The sequence below is a fragment of the Procambarus clarkii genome, chromosome 58 (genome assembly GCF_040958095.1).
Source record: "Procambarus clarkii isolate CNS0578487 chromosome 58, FALCON_Pclarkii_2.0, whole genome shotgun sequence".
Taxonomy (NCBI): Eukaryota; Metazoa; Arthropoda; class Malacostraca; order Decapoda; family Cambaridae; genus Procambarus; species Procambarus clarkii.
In genome coordinates, this window is record NC_091207.1 from 2,602,093 (window position 1) to 2,616,356 (window position 14,264).

General features: G+C 48.1%; 1 protein-coding gene across 5 annotated transcripts in view; it reads left to right on the plus strand.

Moving 5' to 3' along the window:
* LOC123767961 (uncharacterized) overlaps positions 1–14,264 on the plus strand; it is a 301,614-nt gene that overhangs the window by 149,132 nt on the left and 138,218 nt on the right. For all 5 annotated transcript variants that reach the window (XR_011223182.1, XM_069306507.1, XM_069306506.1 and 2 more), the window contains one exon: positions 7,976–8,172. Coding sequence is in view for 4 of the 5 variants with exons in the window: in XM_069306507.1 (XP_069162608.1) it covers positions 7,976–8,172 (197 nt within the window). In the remaining variant the exon portion in view is untranslated. The remainder of the gene's footprint in view (positions 1–7,975; positions 8,173–14,264) is intronic.

Genomic DNA, 14,264 nt, shown 5'->3' on the forward strand with positions numbered 1-14,264 from the left:
TTTTTTTCCATTCTTTCCAGGACACATTCAACTAAATTCTTCACCCTTAAAAAACTGTACAGTACTACCATTTTCTTCACTTCCTCAGGAACTGACTTGCCCTGCATTTTCTTAGGAATTGCTAGTATTCCCTGTTGTTCTTTCAGCTTCCTAGCTTAGCGAACCATGTAATCTGAAACTTTGAATTGCTCCATTGTCTTTTTGATAGACCAGCTTTGTGGCACGAGGGTTAGGGTTTGTGTTTTTTCTTGGCGCTTTGCCACATGGAATTTTAGCTTCATTTCTTCAATGAGTTTATTGAAGTCTTGGCAATTTCTGCACTGTTGGCTAGAGTAGCCAACAGTGCACAAACCAACCAAGTTTTGGTACCAACAGGTTTTGGCAATCATTATTTCCAATTGCAGCAATCTGCTCGGCAATTATTTCCTGTGCTTGGCTAATCTTACGCTTTGCATAACCATACTTATCCCTTGCACTAACTCGTTCATATTTAATAGGTGAGATGCCTAATACTGATAAATTTGTGTTTACACTTTCACAGATTTCCATATTATCAGCAGAGCCATCAGATTTAGTAGAGCTGGACTCACTCACCTACTTACTGACGAATTCCTTTCTGCATAATGTGCACAACTTTTGGCCAGGCTTAATGCTGACTTTTAGCATATCTGACATTTTCTCTGCAGTAGCTACTGTGATTGGTCGCAAATCTTTTTGCTTTACACGACATTTCTTCTTGAAGGAATTACAGCAAGTTTTTTGCAAAAATTCAAATTTCGTCAACAGCAAAGCTTCATGATGGAGACATACTTGAGATTCTCCATCCCAGTTCAGTTCACTTTGCTTTGCTATCAGTTTTTGATCTTCTGCACTATACTGTTTTAGAAACTTCAAGCCTTTGTTGGGAGTGTAGGTTGTTAAGTGACACTCAGAAGAGCCACGCTCATGGCTAGCAATAGCACACGGCAATAAACCAATAGAATCCTGATTCATAACGTATCTGTAATCGAATTCAAATCAAATTATTTAACCAAATGAATACAGTAATTTCAAGTGAGACCTGTAATACATTAATATTAATATTGCTTTTTATTTATTTGTGTATTTATTGCAAGTAAATACACACATAAGTAAACAACAATGTTTGACCTGCTGACACGATACTACAAAGATGTAAAGATAAATATAGAACATGAGCCTAAAATAGCACTGATTGTTTAATAATAATTCTGAATCCCACCCAAAAATGTTCTACCCAATTAAGCGTAAAATTTTTCCAATCAGTTTGGATATCAATTTGCTAGCAGTCATGATCAGTGCACAAAGAAGATGGAGAATCATAATATGATTTTTTTTATATCATACCAAGGTATGTCATTTTCAGAGTCCTCTGGCTGAACTAGGAATTCAGATCCCAACCTAAATAAAAGTTACTCTTGTACAGAAAAATCTTCTCTATCCAACGGTGTCATTCAAAACCAAATTGGGAATGATGCATATTGAGATATTTTGCCTTGAAAGTTGGCTAGTTTTGCACAAAAATTTTTTTGGCCAACTTTCAAGAGAGCCACCTCTGGACATATGGATACAGCAGAGTTGCTATTGCATCACTGTATAATATTGTGCTTGTTATACACCGTTGCAAAAGATCATGTCGTTTAGACCTTTTGCTGATGAGTAAGTGGTCTCCAAATTGGGGACCAAATTTCTCACGACAAAATTTGGCAGTGATTTTAGCATGGATTGGTAGCTGAATGGCTACCCAAACTACTTTTCTGGGGGGAGCTCCGTCGGCTCCCCGGAGCTTTACCGGCTGATATGCTAATGTCAGACTTTGGCATCAGTCATGTGTATGGAGTTCTAGGGCCTACCGGGGACCACGGCCAGAACCTGGCCCCCTCAGAGAGGCAAGGGGAGCAATGGCTTATAGAAACCCCGGTGTGGTAGGAAGCATTCTATGTCTGCCATCGACCGGGTCAAGCATCCAGAAAGGTAAGCATTCCAAAACAAACCCCTATTCTGGTGAAAATTGCTACCTAAAGCCGAACTAGTGGATAGAACTCTTCAACAGAAAACAAGGAAACTAGTATGACGTCATACGTCACTGCGCCGCTGTCTGCGCAGCTCTCCCCTCCCTGGGAGGGGCAAGGGGGAGCCCCAGACCTCCTACGCCGGCTATCCACCCATCAGTTCTTCGGCTGATGCTATAGGCACTGGTTATGTGCTCCTGCTCCAGTGGTTGTTTCAGCACTGTACCTAGAGTGTGGTGTCTGTTTTCTAGGTGGTGCATGAGCCGGGAGTGATTCTCCAGTACTCGGGCTGCATGCGTCTAGTGTTCCCTTCCCTAGGTGCCCTGTAAGTACTGCCCTTGGGGCCGCCTTCCACAAGTTCCTTGGGTCCTGCCCCTGCTTGGCCGTTTACTGCTTGGTTTTCGGCCGCTCTTTGTGTGCTCGGTGTACTGCCTCCCTTGTTCGCCTTAGAGTAAGGGGCAGTTTTTGCACTGGTGGGGCGCAGGGTACTGTGCAGCTTGTCTTTACCAATCATAACGGCCGGCTCTGTTCTGCTTGGGTACGCTGTCCTCTTGCGGGGTTTTCTTTTTCTTTTTGTTTATCTACCTGGTGGGGGGGTCTGCCTTCGTTCTTGCCCCTTGTGTCCCTTGTGTTTTGAGTATTTTCTGGTGGTACCCCCTGCTAGGTCCCCGTGAGTGTACACGTCCCGGGGGTTCAGCTCTTAGAAAGTTGTTTGGTAGCTTTGGGTGCTGGTTAGCAGTACCCTGCCTGGGATTACCTGAGCGCGAGTCCTCTTATAGTAAACGCTCGGGACCCTGGGAAACCCCTGGGGGCGCGCTGGTCCGATGGATGTGACCCCGGAGTCCCCCCCTCGCTTCCAGCGAGTTTGAGGGTTGCTCTCACCCTTTGTCTCTGGGTGACTCTCTGTTTTGCCTCCGTCTGCTGCCTGTGGGATCGGTGACACCTTCGACCCGGAGTCCTGCGAGTTTGGTTGCTCGTTGTGGCTCGGTTACCCAGTTGTGCTGACAAAGCGGGTGCGGGCAGCAGGGGCGTTGCACTTGAGCCTTGGTGGTGGCAACGTTCTCGTGGTTTCCTCCCCGGGACCCCCGGGGTTGCCCCGTTGTAGTTCGTTTTGGGACTTGGGGGTGTTGGTTGCTTCGGTTCCATCCACGCCCCCTTGTCTTTCCCCTGGATCACCCTGCCTGCATCTGGTTCCTTACCGTCTGTAGGTTCGGGACAGGGTTTTTGATGGTGTTGAGACTCGGGCAGTCTCAGGGAATTCCCCTTCCGGGGTAGTGACGGGGGCATTTGAGCCTGTTCCTCCAGTCGTGTTGTATGAGTCTGCCAGTGGGCTCCCTTCCTTAGTGTTTTCACGACTGCCCCGGTTTTCTGGTACGGCCGGGGCTTTGGGGGAACAGCTCGGCCCCGGGGCCTGTCGTGTAGGTTCCCGGGGCTGGGGAGGGGCTGACTTGGGGGGCCTTGGCCCCGTTGGACCCCGTGGGGGTTTTTATCCCCCTCTAGGCGGGGCTTGTGGTTACGCGGAGTGGGGTCTTTCCTCCCCACTCGCCGTACGTGCTGTTGGGCGTCGGCCCCTCCCCGGGCTCGGTTCCTTGGCCTTTGAGTCGGTTGGTTCCGTCCTGTGGGTGGATGTTTCCTCCCACCCTTTTTTGGGGACGGTGTTTTCGTCATGTTTCCCCGTTCGATGGGGTTCTACGTGACTTCTGATCTCGGGTGCGCCTGCGCCTTTGTGTGCCTTCGGGACTAGTGTTGGCTTCTGTGTTCTCGTGGGTTCGGGAAGGTTTTTCGCTACTTCCCGTATTATTGGAACGTCTGTCGGCTCCTCGTCCTTGTCGCCGTTTTGTGCTACTTGTGGGCCGGTTGGGCTACCTGTGAGCCGGTTGGGCTACTTGTCGCCCGGTTGGGTTCCTTTTTGGGCTCTTTGCTTCTTTGGCAGGTTTTATTGTTCCTGCTTCCTCTTTTGGCTACTTTTCTAGTGCAGTAGTCCTGGTTGGCGCCTTCCCGCAGAGAGGGTTGTGCGGTTCGCCCTGCGTGTTATGCGCATGCGCTGTGGAGTTTGTTTTGGTCTGGGCGGTGTTTCAGTGCTGGTGTTTTGCGCCCTTTTTGCTACGGTGCTTCGCCTCTCGTTCTTCTCCCTGGCTGCGGTATGTGCCCCTTCGCTCCGTGAAGGGTGTCCTAGGGTGTCCTAGTTCCCAGTTGTGGGGAGGACGCCGCGGTTTTCCCTGTGTCATGGGTGTGGACCGCCTCCTTCGCCTCTCCCTGCTCTCCTGCAGGTCCGGCAGAGTCCGGCTCTGGCGTCTTCACCTGGCGGTGCTCCCAGGTTCTTCTGGGCACGGTTGAGTTGTGTCAAGTTCGTGCCACCATTCGCCAGGTGAGTTTCTGCGGTCTGGCGTCTTTTGGCCGGGCGCTGGATGCGGTGTTGTTTATATACCTGTCTTTATTTAGGTATATTTTTGTACGACTGAGACCGTTCGCACACCAGTAACTGTCCCTTTTTCAACCCTTCCTGTCCCCCTCATATGCATGTCCAACCCATGCTGGAGTCATTCAGGGGACCCACCTTTTTCATGTTGTGAGGTGTGGGGGTTGTAGGGTTGGTTCTGTGCTCACCTGGTAAGGCTCCTGGCTGTGCTTGCAGGGTTTGAGCTCTGGCTCTTGGGGCCCGCCTATCTGGTAGAACTTGTGGGATAGTACCAGTGGAGTGCAGTGGTGCTATTGGCACAATTGGGGAACACTGTATTACCATCAGAGGTCTGTGCTTGTTACACGACCTACTTGCGAGCATAAGCCTTCTTGCTGGTTCGTCCGTGGACTTCCAGGGCACACTAGCCTGTTTTTGTATAGCAGTTCCGGCCCATCCTGGTTGTGGGGGTATGTGGGCCGACGGGTCGCTCCTAGCAGCTGCCTGGTGGGCCATCCTCTGGCCAGTCTAGCCTGGCCTTGGGCTGGGCTTGGGGTGTACTAGAGCTCCCAGTACCCCATCCAGCAGGTATCGAGCGGGGTTTCTCCGCCGTCGGTCGCCTGGTGCAGGTTTCTGGGCCTGCTGGGTTTTGTCGTGTCTCTGTTGGCCCTGTCTGGGGTCTGCCTGCTCCGTTTCTCTGCCTTTGCAGAAGGGAGTTGCTATTTACATGTTGTATGTTGCGGTGGTGCCTGTTGCTGCTGCTGCACGTGTGCATTGGTACCGTGTTTCACGGTGGCGTGTCCTTGTTCCTGTGTCCGGTTGTGGTGTAGCACTTTCCTGCTGCTTTGTGCCTGGGGATTGCGTGGGGGTTTTCTGTCCCTGCCTGATTGTCCACCCCTGGTTGTTTTCCTGGGATTTTTGTGCTTCTGCTCTTTCTTCCTGCCTCCTCTGCAGCAGGGGTGTTCTGCGTGTGTTCTTGGGCGTTTTTCAGCCTGTGTCCTGTGATGTGCTTCTTTGTCTCGGTCTATTGCAATTGTTCGTACCCCTTGGTTCGGGTACTGTTCTGGCAGCGACCCTTCCGCCTTCTTTGGTTTCCTAGCTTGCCCTGCCGGTTGTTTTTTTTTTGCGGGTCTTGCGATGTCTCGCATCGGACCCGTCGTTTCTGACCTCCTGGCGGGCTTGCATGCTTTGGGAAGTTTTTCTGTTTGGCAGACGTTCCATCTCCTTGTGCCGCCTGGGTTTCGGTGGTCGCGCCCGAGATCTTCCCGCGGCTCCGCCTTTTCCTTTGCTCGGAGTGGCCTTGTCGGGGCTGCTTATGTTCTGCCTCGCGGTCTCACCTCCGGTTGGTGGTCTGGTGGCTTCGTGGTAGGTGTCCCACCTGCGTGCTTCTCTTGGCGGCAGTATGGGGTATTTTGGCGGTCCTTCCTTTTTATGTCCCTTCTTAGGTGGTTACTCTTTTTAGCTTGGTTTACTCTCGGCTTGGTTTTCTGGTGGGGGTTGGGGGCCGTCGTCTTGCCACATACTGTCGCCTCTTTTCGTGTGGCGCTGGCGGGGCCGCTTCAGCTTGCTTTCGGTCTAGGTGTTGCTTCTGCTCCGTTAGCAAGCTGTCTTGTGCGTCATTTCATCTCCGGCCTGTTCATGCGCCACTTGCACCATCCTGGTCTCTGGTCAGCGTGCTCTGTCTTCTCCTCGGTTGGCAGTGCCCCTTTGGTTCCGGTGTGTTTTTTCGTCGGCTCTTTCCTTTTGGCCTTTGCCTCTGGGGGTCGAGTCGCTGAGTTTTCTTGCTCCTTCGGTTTTAGCGTTTTGGTTGTTTGGTGGCAGCAGTCTCCATCTTTTCTGGCGTGGGGTGGGGCTGCTGCGTTCTGGAGGGGTCCAGGGTTTGTTGGTGCTTCGTTGGTCGGGCCGGGGGTGTGTCGGGTTTTGTGTTCAGTGGTGGCCCTCCGCTGTGGTTTGCGTGCCATGGCGTTTGGGTCCGGAGCGGGTTTTGCGTTGATCCGGTTCTGTTCTTCCCGGTTCGTGGGTGATGGTGTTCCGGGTGGTCAGCCGTGTTCTTGTGGCTAAGCTGCCTGTGTTCTTCCCTCATGCCTGTGGCATTCGTGGCTTCGCTGCTCTCGCTGCCGTCTGGGTGACGTGGCCTTGCGGTCTTTCGGGCATGGATTTTTGGTGTTTGTGCGGGGGTCTTGCTGCTCGTTGTTCTCGTGTTGTTCCTGGGACTTTTCGGGGCTGTGGCGCCTTGGGTTGGCATTTGCTGCCGGTTGTCTTGCTTCCGTGGGGGGTGCGTGGTGTCCACCTCCCGGTTCTGTCCCTTTGACTTTCCTCTGTGGGTAGTTAGCTCCGGGGAGCCGATGAGGCTCCCCCCAGAAAACCAGCGTTGAATGTAATGAAACGCCATTTTCTGGGTGAGACCCGGAGGCTCCCTGGCAACCCTCCCTCCGGTCGGCGGTTTACCGCATGTTTTGACATCCAGCCTCAGAACTGATGGGTGGATAGTCGGCGTGAGAGGTTTGGGGCTCCCCCTTCCTGCTCCCGGGGAGGGGGGAGCTGCGCAGACAGCGGCGCGGTGACATATGACGTCATACTAGTTTCCTTGTTTTATGTTGAAGAGTTCTATCCACTAGTTCGGCTTTAGGTAGCAATTTTCACCAGAATAGGGGTTTGTTTTGGAATGCTTACCTTTCTGGATGCTTGACCCGGTCGATGGCAGATATAGAATGCTTCCTACCACACGGGGGTTTCTATAGGCCATTGCTTCCCTTGCCTCTCTGAGGGAGCCAGGTTCTGGCCGTGGTCCCTAGTAGGCCCTAGAACTCCATACACATGACTAATGCCAAAGTCTGACATTAGCATATCAGCCTGGTAAAGCTCCGGGGAGCCTCCAGGTCTCACCCAGAAAATGGCGTTTCATTACATTCAACGCTGGTTTTTTTATTACACTGCTCTATTCCGTACCAAAAGTTGTCCTGGTATGCCAAATTTCACACCTCTCTGGGCACTAGACGTGATTTGATAAAAGGTCAAAGTTGGCTCTTTTTACGATATGTACTCTTTAACGGGATGAGAGCCCATTGAACATGGACCTATTATTTAAGAACCAAAGCAGATTGAGCTCTAATATTTTGCACAATTTCATTTGGGGTCTAGGGCTACTTTATTATAAAATTTCATTAGATTTAGAAAGGGTCGAGTGGGAGGCCTTTGGTGAATTCACATGGAATGACCCTTATGAAAGTAATATTTACTTCTTAAGTTTCAAAGTAAATTTAGCAGTGTGGAAGGGGGAGGGGGGATGTCGTCTGTGCATTCTACAATTTTTGTAAAAATTTATGTGCTGTACATAATTTTTAAATAAATTTATGACATTTTTTGTAGTCGTGAAGCTTAAGAATTAGGAAAACACAATCTATTGTTGCTGCATTATTTATTATTTTATTGTTGCTGTATTATTTTGGTCAGTGTTTTATCTTAATTAGCTCTAAGATTTATAATGAATTAATTATCCTATAAACTAGAATGATACTTATATTATTTCTGTCTACATGTATTTCAGACCAAATTAAGAAAATACAACGTGTCCAACATAAGATGCTCTATATGCTTGTTGAAATACAAGATATGTTGAAGTCATCAGGAAATCATTTGGAAAAAGATTCATTGGAAGATTGCAGAATTACTCAAGCAACAACTCCTAGCGAACTTGCCGCACTCGAGGAAGACTTGAAAGATCTAACAAAACGTCAGATTCTGGTAAGCATTTACTAAATTAAGATGTGAATATTTTTCTTTCTGGAGAAATTCCTGACTGGTTCCCTGAAGCATTCTCCATACTAAAAGTCACATTCATTGTAGAAGTTGTGTTTGGCCTACCAGAGACCAGAGCCAGAACTTCGGCCCCTCACAGAAGTGTAGGGTAAGTGACAACTTGCCATCCCACTGGCAAAAGCATTCAGAAAGTCAGCAGAGCTTTACAGACAACTGGAGGGTTCACATAAAACAACGCCTTGAAACTGCCAGACAACTTGGAAAGTGATTCACACAGAACAAGGGATTCATCAACTCGAAACTTGTCATTATCAATCAGCACTGCTAGATGCCCCAGCCCACAACCACTCTCCTGACTGGCCAGTTCTGTTGCTTATGTCTTGCTGGCCTGTTTTATTTATAGTCCTTTGGTCTACCAGTCATGGGCACACCCCACTATTTCAAGCAAATTGCTAACCATCTTTGGACTTTGTGCTGCAGGGGGGGGGGGGGGGGGCATTTGCTTGTACAGTATATTGTTTTCTAAAGTCTACTATGGGCTCACCATAGCCTGTGCTACTTGGAACTTTGTGTTCCAAGTAGGTGAATCTAAAATAACAACATAGTTTTTTTATTTTAGTGTTAACTTCAGGTGCATGTTTTATCGTGGCTTCTTGTGTGTGTTTGGCTTTCATTGTATTTTGGGGTGCATGCCCACTGGGTTTTCTTCATTGGGTGCCCGCTAATGCTTCCCTTGTGCAGTCAGAACAGTGTTCTCATGTGTTTGGAGTTCGGCCCTGAGAGCCCAGGCCATCAGGATGCAGGGCCTCACCTCGGGCTAATTATGACTTTGATTTCTCTGTTTGGCTTGGGGCATTCTTTTGATTGTGCTGGAGTGCACTGGGGTTCATGTGCTTGTTTATATGGCTCACCACAATCACCATTCAGAGTCTGGTTGTTTTGGCAGTTGGAATTAAAAAAAAAAAGAAGCCTTTGAAGCTATTGGGACCACTTAAAAAAATTAAATCTGTATTTCCTGGAGTGTAGGCAGAAGAAATGCATAATGATTTACATGTGGAAATTACTGTACTAGGAGGACTGGTTTCAGATCTGCACACAGAAATAACATCACATGAGACAGCATGGCAGGATCTGCAAAATAGCCCCACTGAAAAGCAGAGGTGCAATAGGCACATTGAGAGAGAACTCAATCAACATCAACGTCTAAAGATTTATCAACACTCCCTCTATGCTGAAAAATCATTAGAAACTTTTCTTTTGCAAACAGAGTGGTAGACGGTTGGAACAAGCTAAATGAGAAGGTGGTGGAGGCCAAAACTGTCAGTGGTTTAACCCTTGGGCTGCGTAGTACTTACATAGGTGATAGGAGTAACTGTCACGGAATTGTGCACATCATACATAGGCGATTGAGGGTTCTGCACACGATTTAAATGTCCTGGGGTGTAAAGGGGGCACCCATACTTTAGCCAGGGACGATAGTAAACAGACACCATTTTGGACAAAATCCAGCATAGGCCACAATTGTATGGAGGCCTTAGTTTCACGATAGACACCATGGCAAGTGCACCATGCACTAGCAGCCGACCTCGCTCAGCACAGCGCGCAATCCAATCTTTAACTGTGGATGAAATTCATCAGGAATTGTTCCAGGAGGGTGAGGAATCTGATATTGACGACTCAGACATCGAGGAAGACTACACACAGCCCTTAGATGAGGATACGACTGACAGTGAGAGTGAACATGTGGGTGCCACAACGGTCTGGCCTAGCCTCTCACCTCTGCCTCCTTTCCCACACTCAACACCACTTCGTCCACAACCACATAATCCATGTGTTACTTTGCAAGATGATGATGTTTTGGGCGATGAGTCTGAGGAAGGTTCGGCCGAGCGGACAGCACATTGGACTTGTGATCCTGTGGTCCCGGGTTCGATCCCGGGCGCCGGCGAGAAACAATGGGCAGAGTTTCTTTCACCCTATGCCCCTGTTACCTAGCAGTAAAATAGGTACCTGGGTGTTAGCCAGCTGTCACGGGCTGCTTCCTGGGGGGTGGAGGCCTGGTCGAGGACCGGGCTGCGGGGACACTAAAAAGCCCCCAAATCATCTCAAGATAATCTCAAGAAGGTGAATCATTTTCTGGTTTTAGTAATTTAGAATCTGAGAATAGTTTTACCATGACTGTTGCTAGTGCCACTGGGATGCATTGAGTTGCCAAGCGATGTTTTGTCCCATCAGCAGCGTCTTGCCCAGCCAAGCGCCGCCGCATGGCACCACATGGAGACAATGAGGAACAAAACCCCTCATCTTCAAGTAATTTTCCCTTATCGTCTGTTCCCACCCTTACTGTTGCTATACAGGCTTCAGCTCCTGGTCCACGGATTCCTCGCTGTGGTGCCACTGTTGCCTCTCGGAAGTCAGCAGATGTATTTGTGTGGAGTGATGGTGCAGATTTTGTGCCAGAAACTCCTACCATTGACGATAAAGATGTTGGGATTACAGGCTTTTTCCATGGTAATGGTGACAAAATGAGTGAAATTGACTTCTTTACCGTATATTTTGATGAGCCATTCATGGCACATATTGTTCAGGAAACTATCAAATACGCCGCTGATCTCATTGAAGGTGGGGAATTATCAGATTTTTCGTGATTACAGCATTATAAAGATACTACTGTAGGTGAAATGTATGTGTTTCTAGGGAGAGCTCCTTCGGCTCCCCGGAGCTATCCGGCTGATACGGATGTATGAGCTTTGGGCATCAATGTACAAGGAGTTATAGGCCTACCGGGAACCACGAGACAGAACTTGGCCCCTTCAGAGAGGTGCGAGGAGCAATGGCCTATAGACACGCCCTATATATGGTTTACAAGTGTTCTATGTCTGCCATTGACCAGGTCAGGCACACAGAAAGATAGGCCACCAAAACCATCCCCCCACCCCATTCTGGTGAAGAAATGCTACCAACGCTGAACGAGAGGATAGAACTCTCCATGAAGAAAAACGAGCATGATGTAAACTCGTTTCCAATGCGCCACCGTCTGCACAAGGTTGCTGTTACGAATCTGTGTTTGATTTTAACATTCATCGTGATAAATATGTATGTCCATTATTTCTTTTCCCCGTTAAGTAAATATACAGTAACATGGTATCCAGTTGTGTTCCAGTATAATTATGTTTGATTTATTTGTAGCATGCTGTAGTGTGCCTGTATTGAATATTGTGTTAGGCTATTTGCAAGTCCATTCCTGTGGGGGGAGTCGGTGGCGGCTCACTGGGGGGATGACCATATTTGGAATTGCTCCAGTGGCAGGCCATGTATTCAAGCTAGCGTCAATGTTTCACCATTGAAATTATTCCTGTTATTGATTGTACTTAAATTCTTTTACACCTTAGCAGTGTTATATACTGTGACGGAGTTCCCCCCTTATAATTCTCCCACGCCTGCAGTAAGAGTCATGTCTACTTTTCCCAAGCGTTCTCTACGTTGCAGGCTACAATTTGATATATGGGAGAGAGTGAAGTGTTCTCGGAGGGCCGAGAAATTTGTGAAATAGTAATATTTTGGCCTGTGGTTTAGGCCCTTTAGGGAGCCAAGATGGCGCTTACCTCCCTGATCTCCCGCCAAAACCGTGTGACGTCAGTGGCACCGGATTGGTCACCGACAGCAATGTGGCACCGGGAGCCAATGAAAACCTCCCGTGGCAAAAGTGACGTCACGAAGGAAGGGGGTCCGGCCCGCGAGCCGGGCTGGCGCCAGCAGTCAGACACGACACGTCATAGAGGTCAGACGTGCGACGGTTGGTCCTGTCAGTTGGACAGTTGTTTCCCGCTCCCGTGGATTTACTCGTCACCTGAAGTCCGCCAGTACTCTGAGAAGTCTTCCCTAGTTCATGTGTTGAACCAGAAGAGGGAATTGACGGTTATTTGAGCAACAAGTGCTCCAGTCAGGTGCTGTGCAAGAAGCAGTGAAGCCGTGCAGTGACGTATGTTGACGTCTGTGGCAATTCACCAGTTGGTGACAGCGTAGTGACTGACAGAGCCACTGGGTAGCTGAGGAAGAGAGGACTATTTGGGGAAACCGGACGACTGTAGCCGAGACGTAGGCGACAGCCGTTGCTGGGAGAAGACGACGGCCAGGAGACCGTCTCCAACCTTCAAGAAGTCAAGAAGGAGGACGGACCTGCAGTGAGGAGGCACGGAGACGACGCGCTAAACGGTGGGACGACGAGAGGCTCTGGTAGGACACGACGACGTGTAGTGTGGGGGGCGTTCCCGACACGAGGACCAGGAGCTACATCTCGACTCTCATCGGAGGATAGGGTGAAGTAGGTGTTTCTAGTTCCCTCCCCATTCCCCTTTAGTTAGCTATATTATTCGGCTATATTATCTAGCCTGAGGATTTTATATGTCGTGAGCAAGTCTCACCCATGTCACGGTAAAGCACCAGTGTGCTAGACAGTACTATCAAGAGTACTTGTAATATTCATGTTGATTATTGGTGTGTACAGGCACCAGGAACAAGTGATAAATTTACTGTGTTGTGTATATCTTTCTATAGATTTTGATATGAACATATAGTGGTAAATTATATATAATATTATGCCAGTATTTGAAAGTTAGGCTGTGTGCCCAGAAATCATTTATTTTCCATGTATTGATGTTTGATGTATCTACATTATATATGCTATGTTTATGCAGTGATAAGTCGTTTGTGAGTACAGTGAATTATTGCGTTATCGCCATCGAGAGAAAGTACTGAAAACTCCAGTGTTAATATTTCATAATATATTGTTGGATGAATAACAGTGTAAGGCCATTACAGTGAGTCATTATAGCATTGATTGTAGAAAAGACTGTTTGAGCCTGAGTACAGTGTAACCAAGTGATACGTGCTATTGTAGCCAATATCGTGTGTGCGAGTTCATAGTAATATTGGAGAATTTAAAGAAACAGCGCGCGCGAATCTAGAAAACAAGCAAAGCTTTCGCGCGGGAGCCAGGCAATCAGCTGTTCTTGACACTTGATGAGGAGGGGAGTGTTGCCCCCATAGTGATCGCATACTATCCGTGGGAACTTCCGGCCGCGTCGGGATCAGTTGACTTGTTTGTTGTTGTTTGGCCTTTGTGACATCTTTCATACATTTTAAGTAAAATACGAAACTAACTATGTGTTTATATCATCCCCTCCATTGATCTTGTGGCTATATTATACTGGTAAGCATTGAGTGATAACAAGAAGTACCTGCCTGATTCCTGATCTTTTGAGTGTGACCTTGCCAAGGCTACCACTCATTCCACCAGTCCACTGATGGTGTTACTGGCCACCTAAAACACCAGTTGGCGACCTTGTGGTTAACCGTAGAGCCCGATTGTTGGGGAGGGCACACGACAGTCAAGTGTACGAGTCGTGTTCTCACTCTTTCTTAATAAGAGGCCGTTAAGATCGACTGGGAGACTCTCCTGGCGTGCAGTGGCGCCGTGAGGATCGAGTGAAGACCCGCAGGGCTACGGTGAGTGACCTTGAGCATAACTATTGCTCACCCCAGAGTAAGGGTTGAGAGGGTGAAACCCCAACAATACACATAGTTTAATTATAATTATGTTCTTAAGTACTACTCTCTGATAGCAGAGTATCAGGAGATTTCATGTAGGTTTTAGTTTGGTCTTGTGGTAGACGCCATGCCGTGCATGCAGGTGGAACATCAGTCGCGTGGGTAAGGCTGGCGGGTGGAGACATGTGTTGAGCTAAGTTGGTGGATTTTGTTTATTGCTTAGTTTACAAAGCCGATTTCCTGGTTTTACTATTATGTGCTTACCCATCTATTCATTTATGTTGCAAAGAAATGATCTGTATTTATAAAACGATATTGTAAGAATAATTACTGGTGTATTAATATTTCTGGCTACCTGCTTTTTTCCATTTATGTTATTTGTATGTTCTTTGTTACCCTTACCTTAAGTATATTGTTTTGTTAAATAAACAGTTCCATTTCAATTCACCCCTAGACTATTATTGAGGCAAGGCCGTATGATATTATATGTTTACCAACTGCAACAGAGGAACCATACCCAGAGGTCA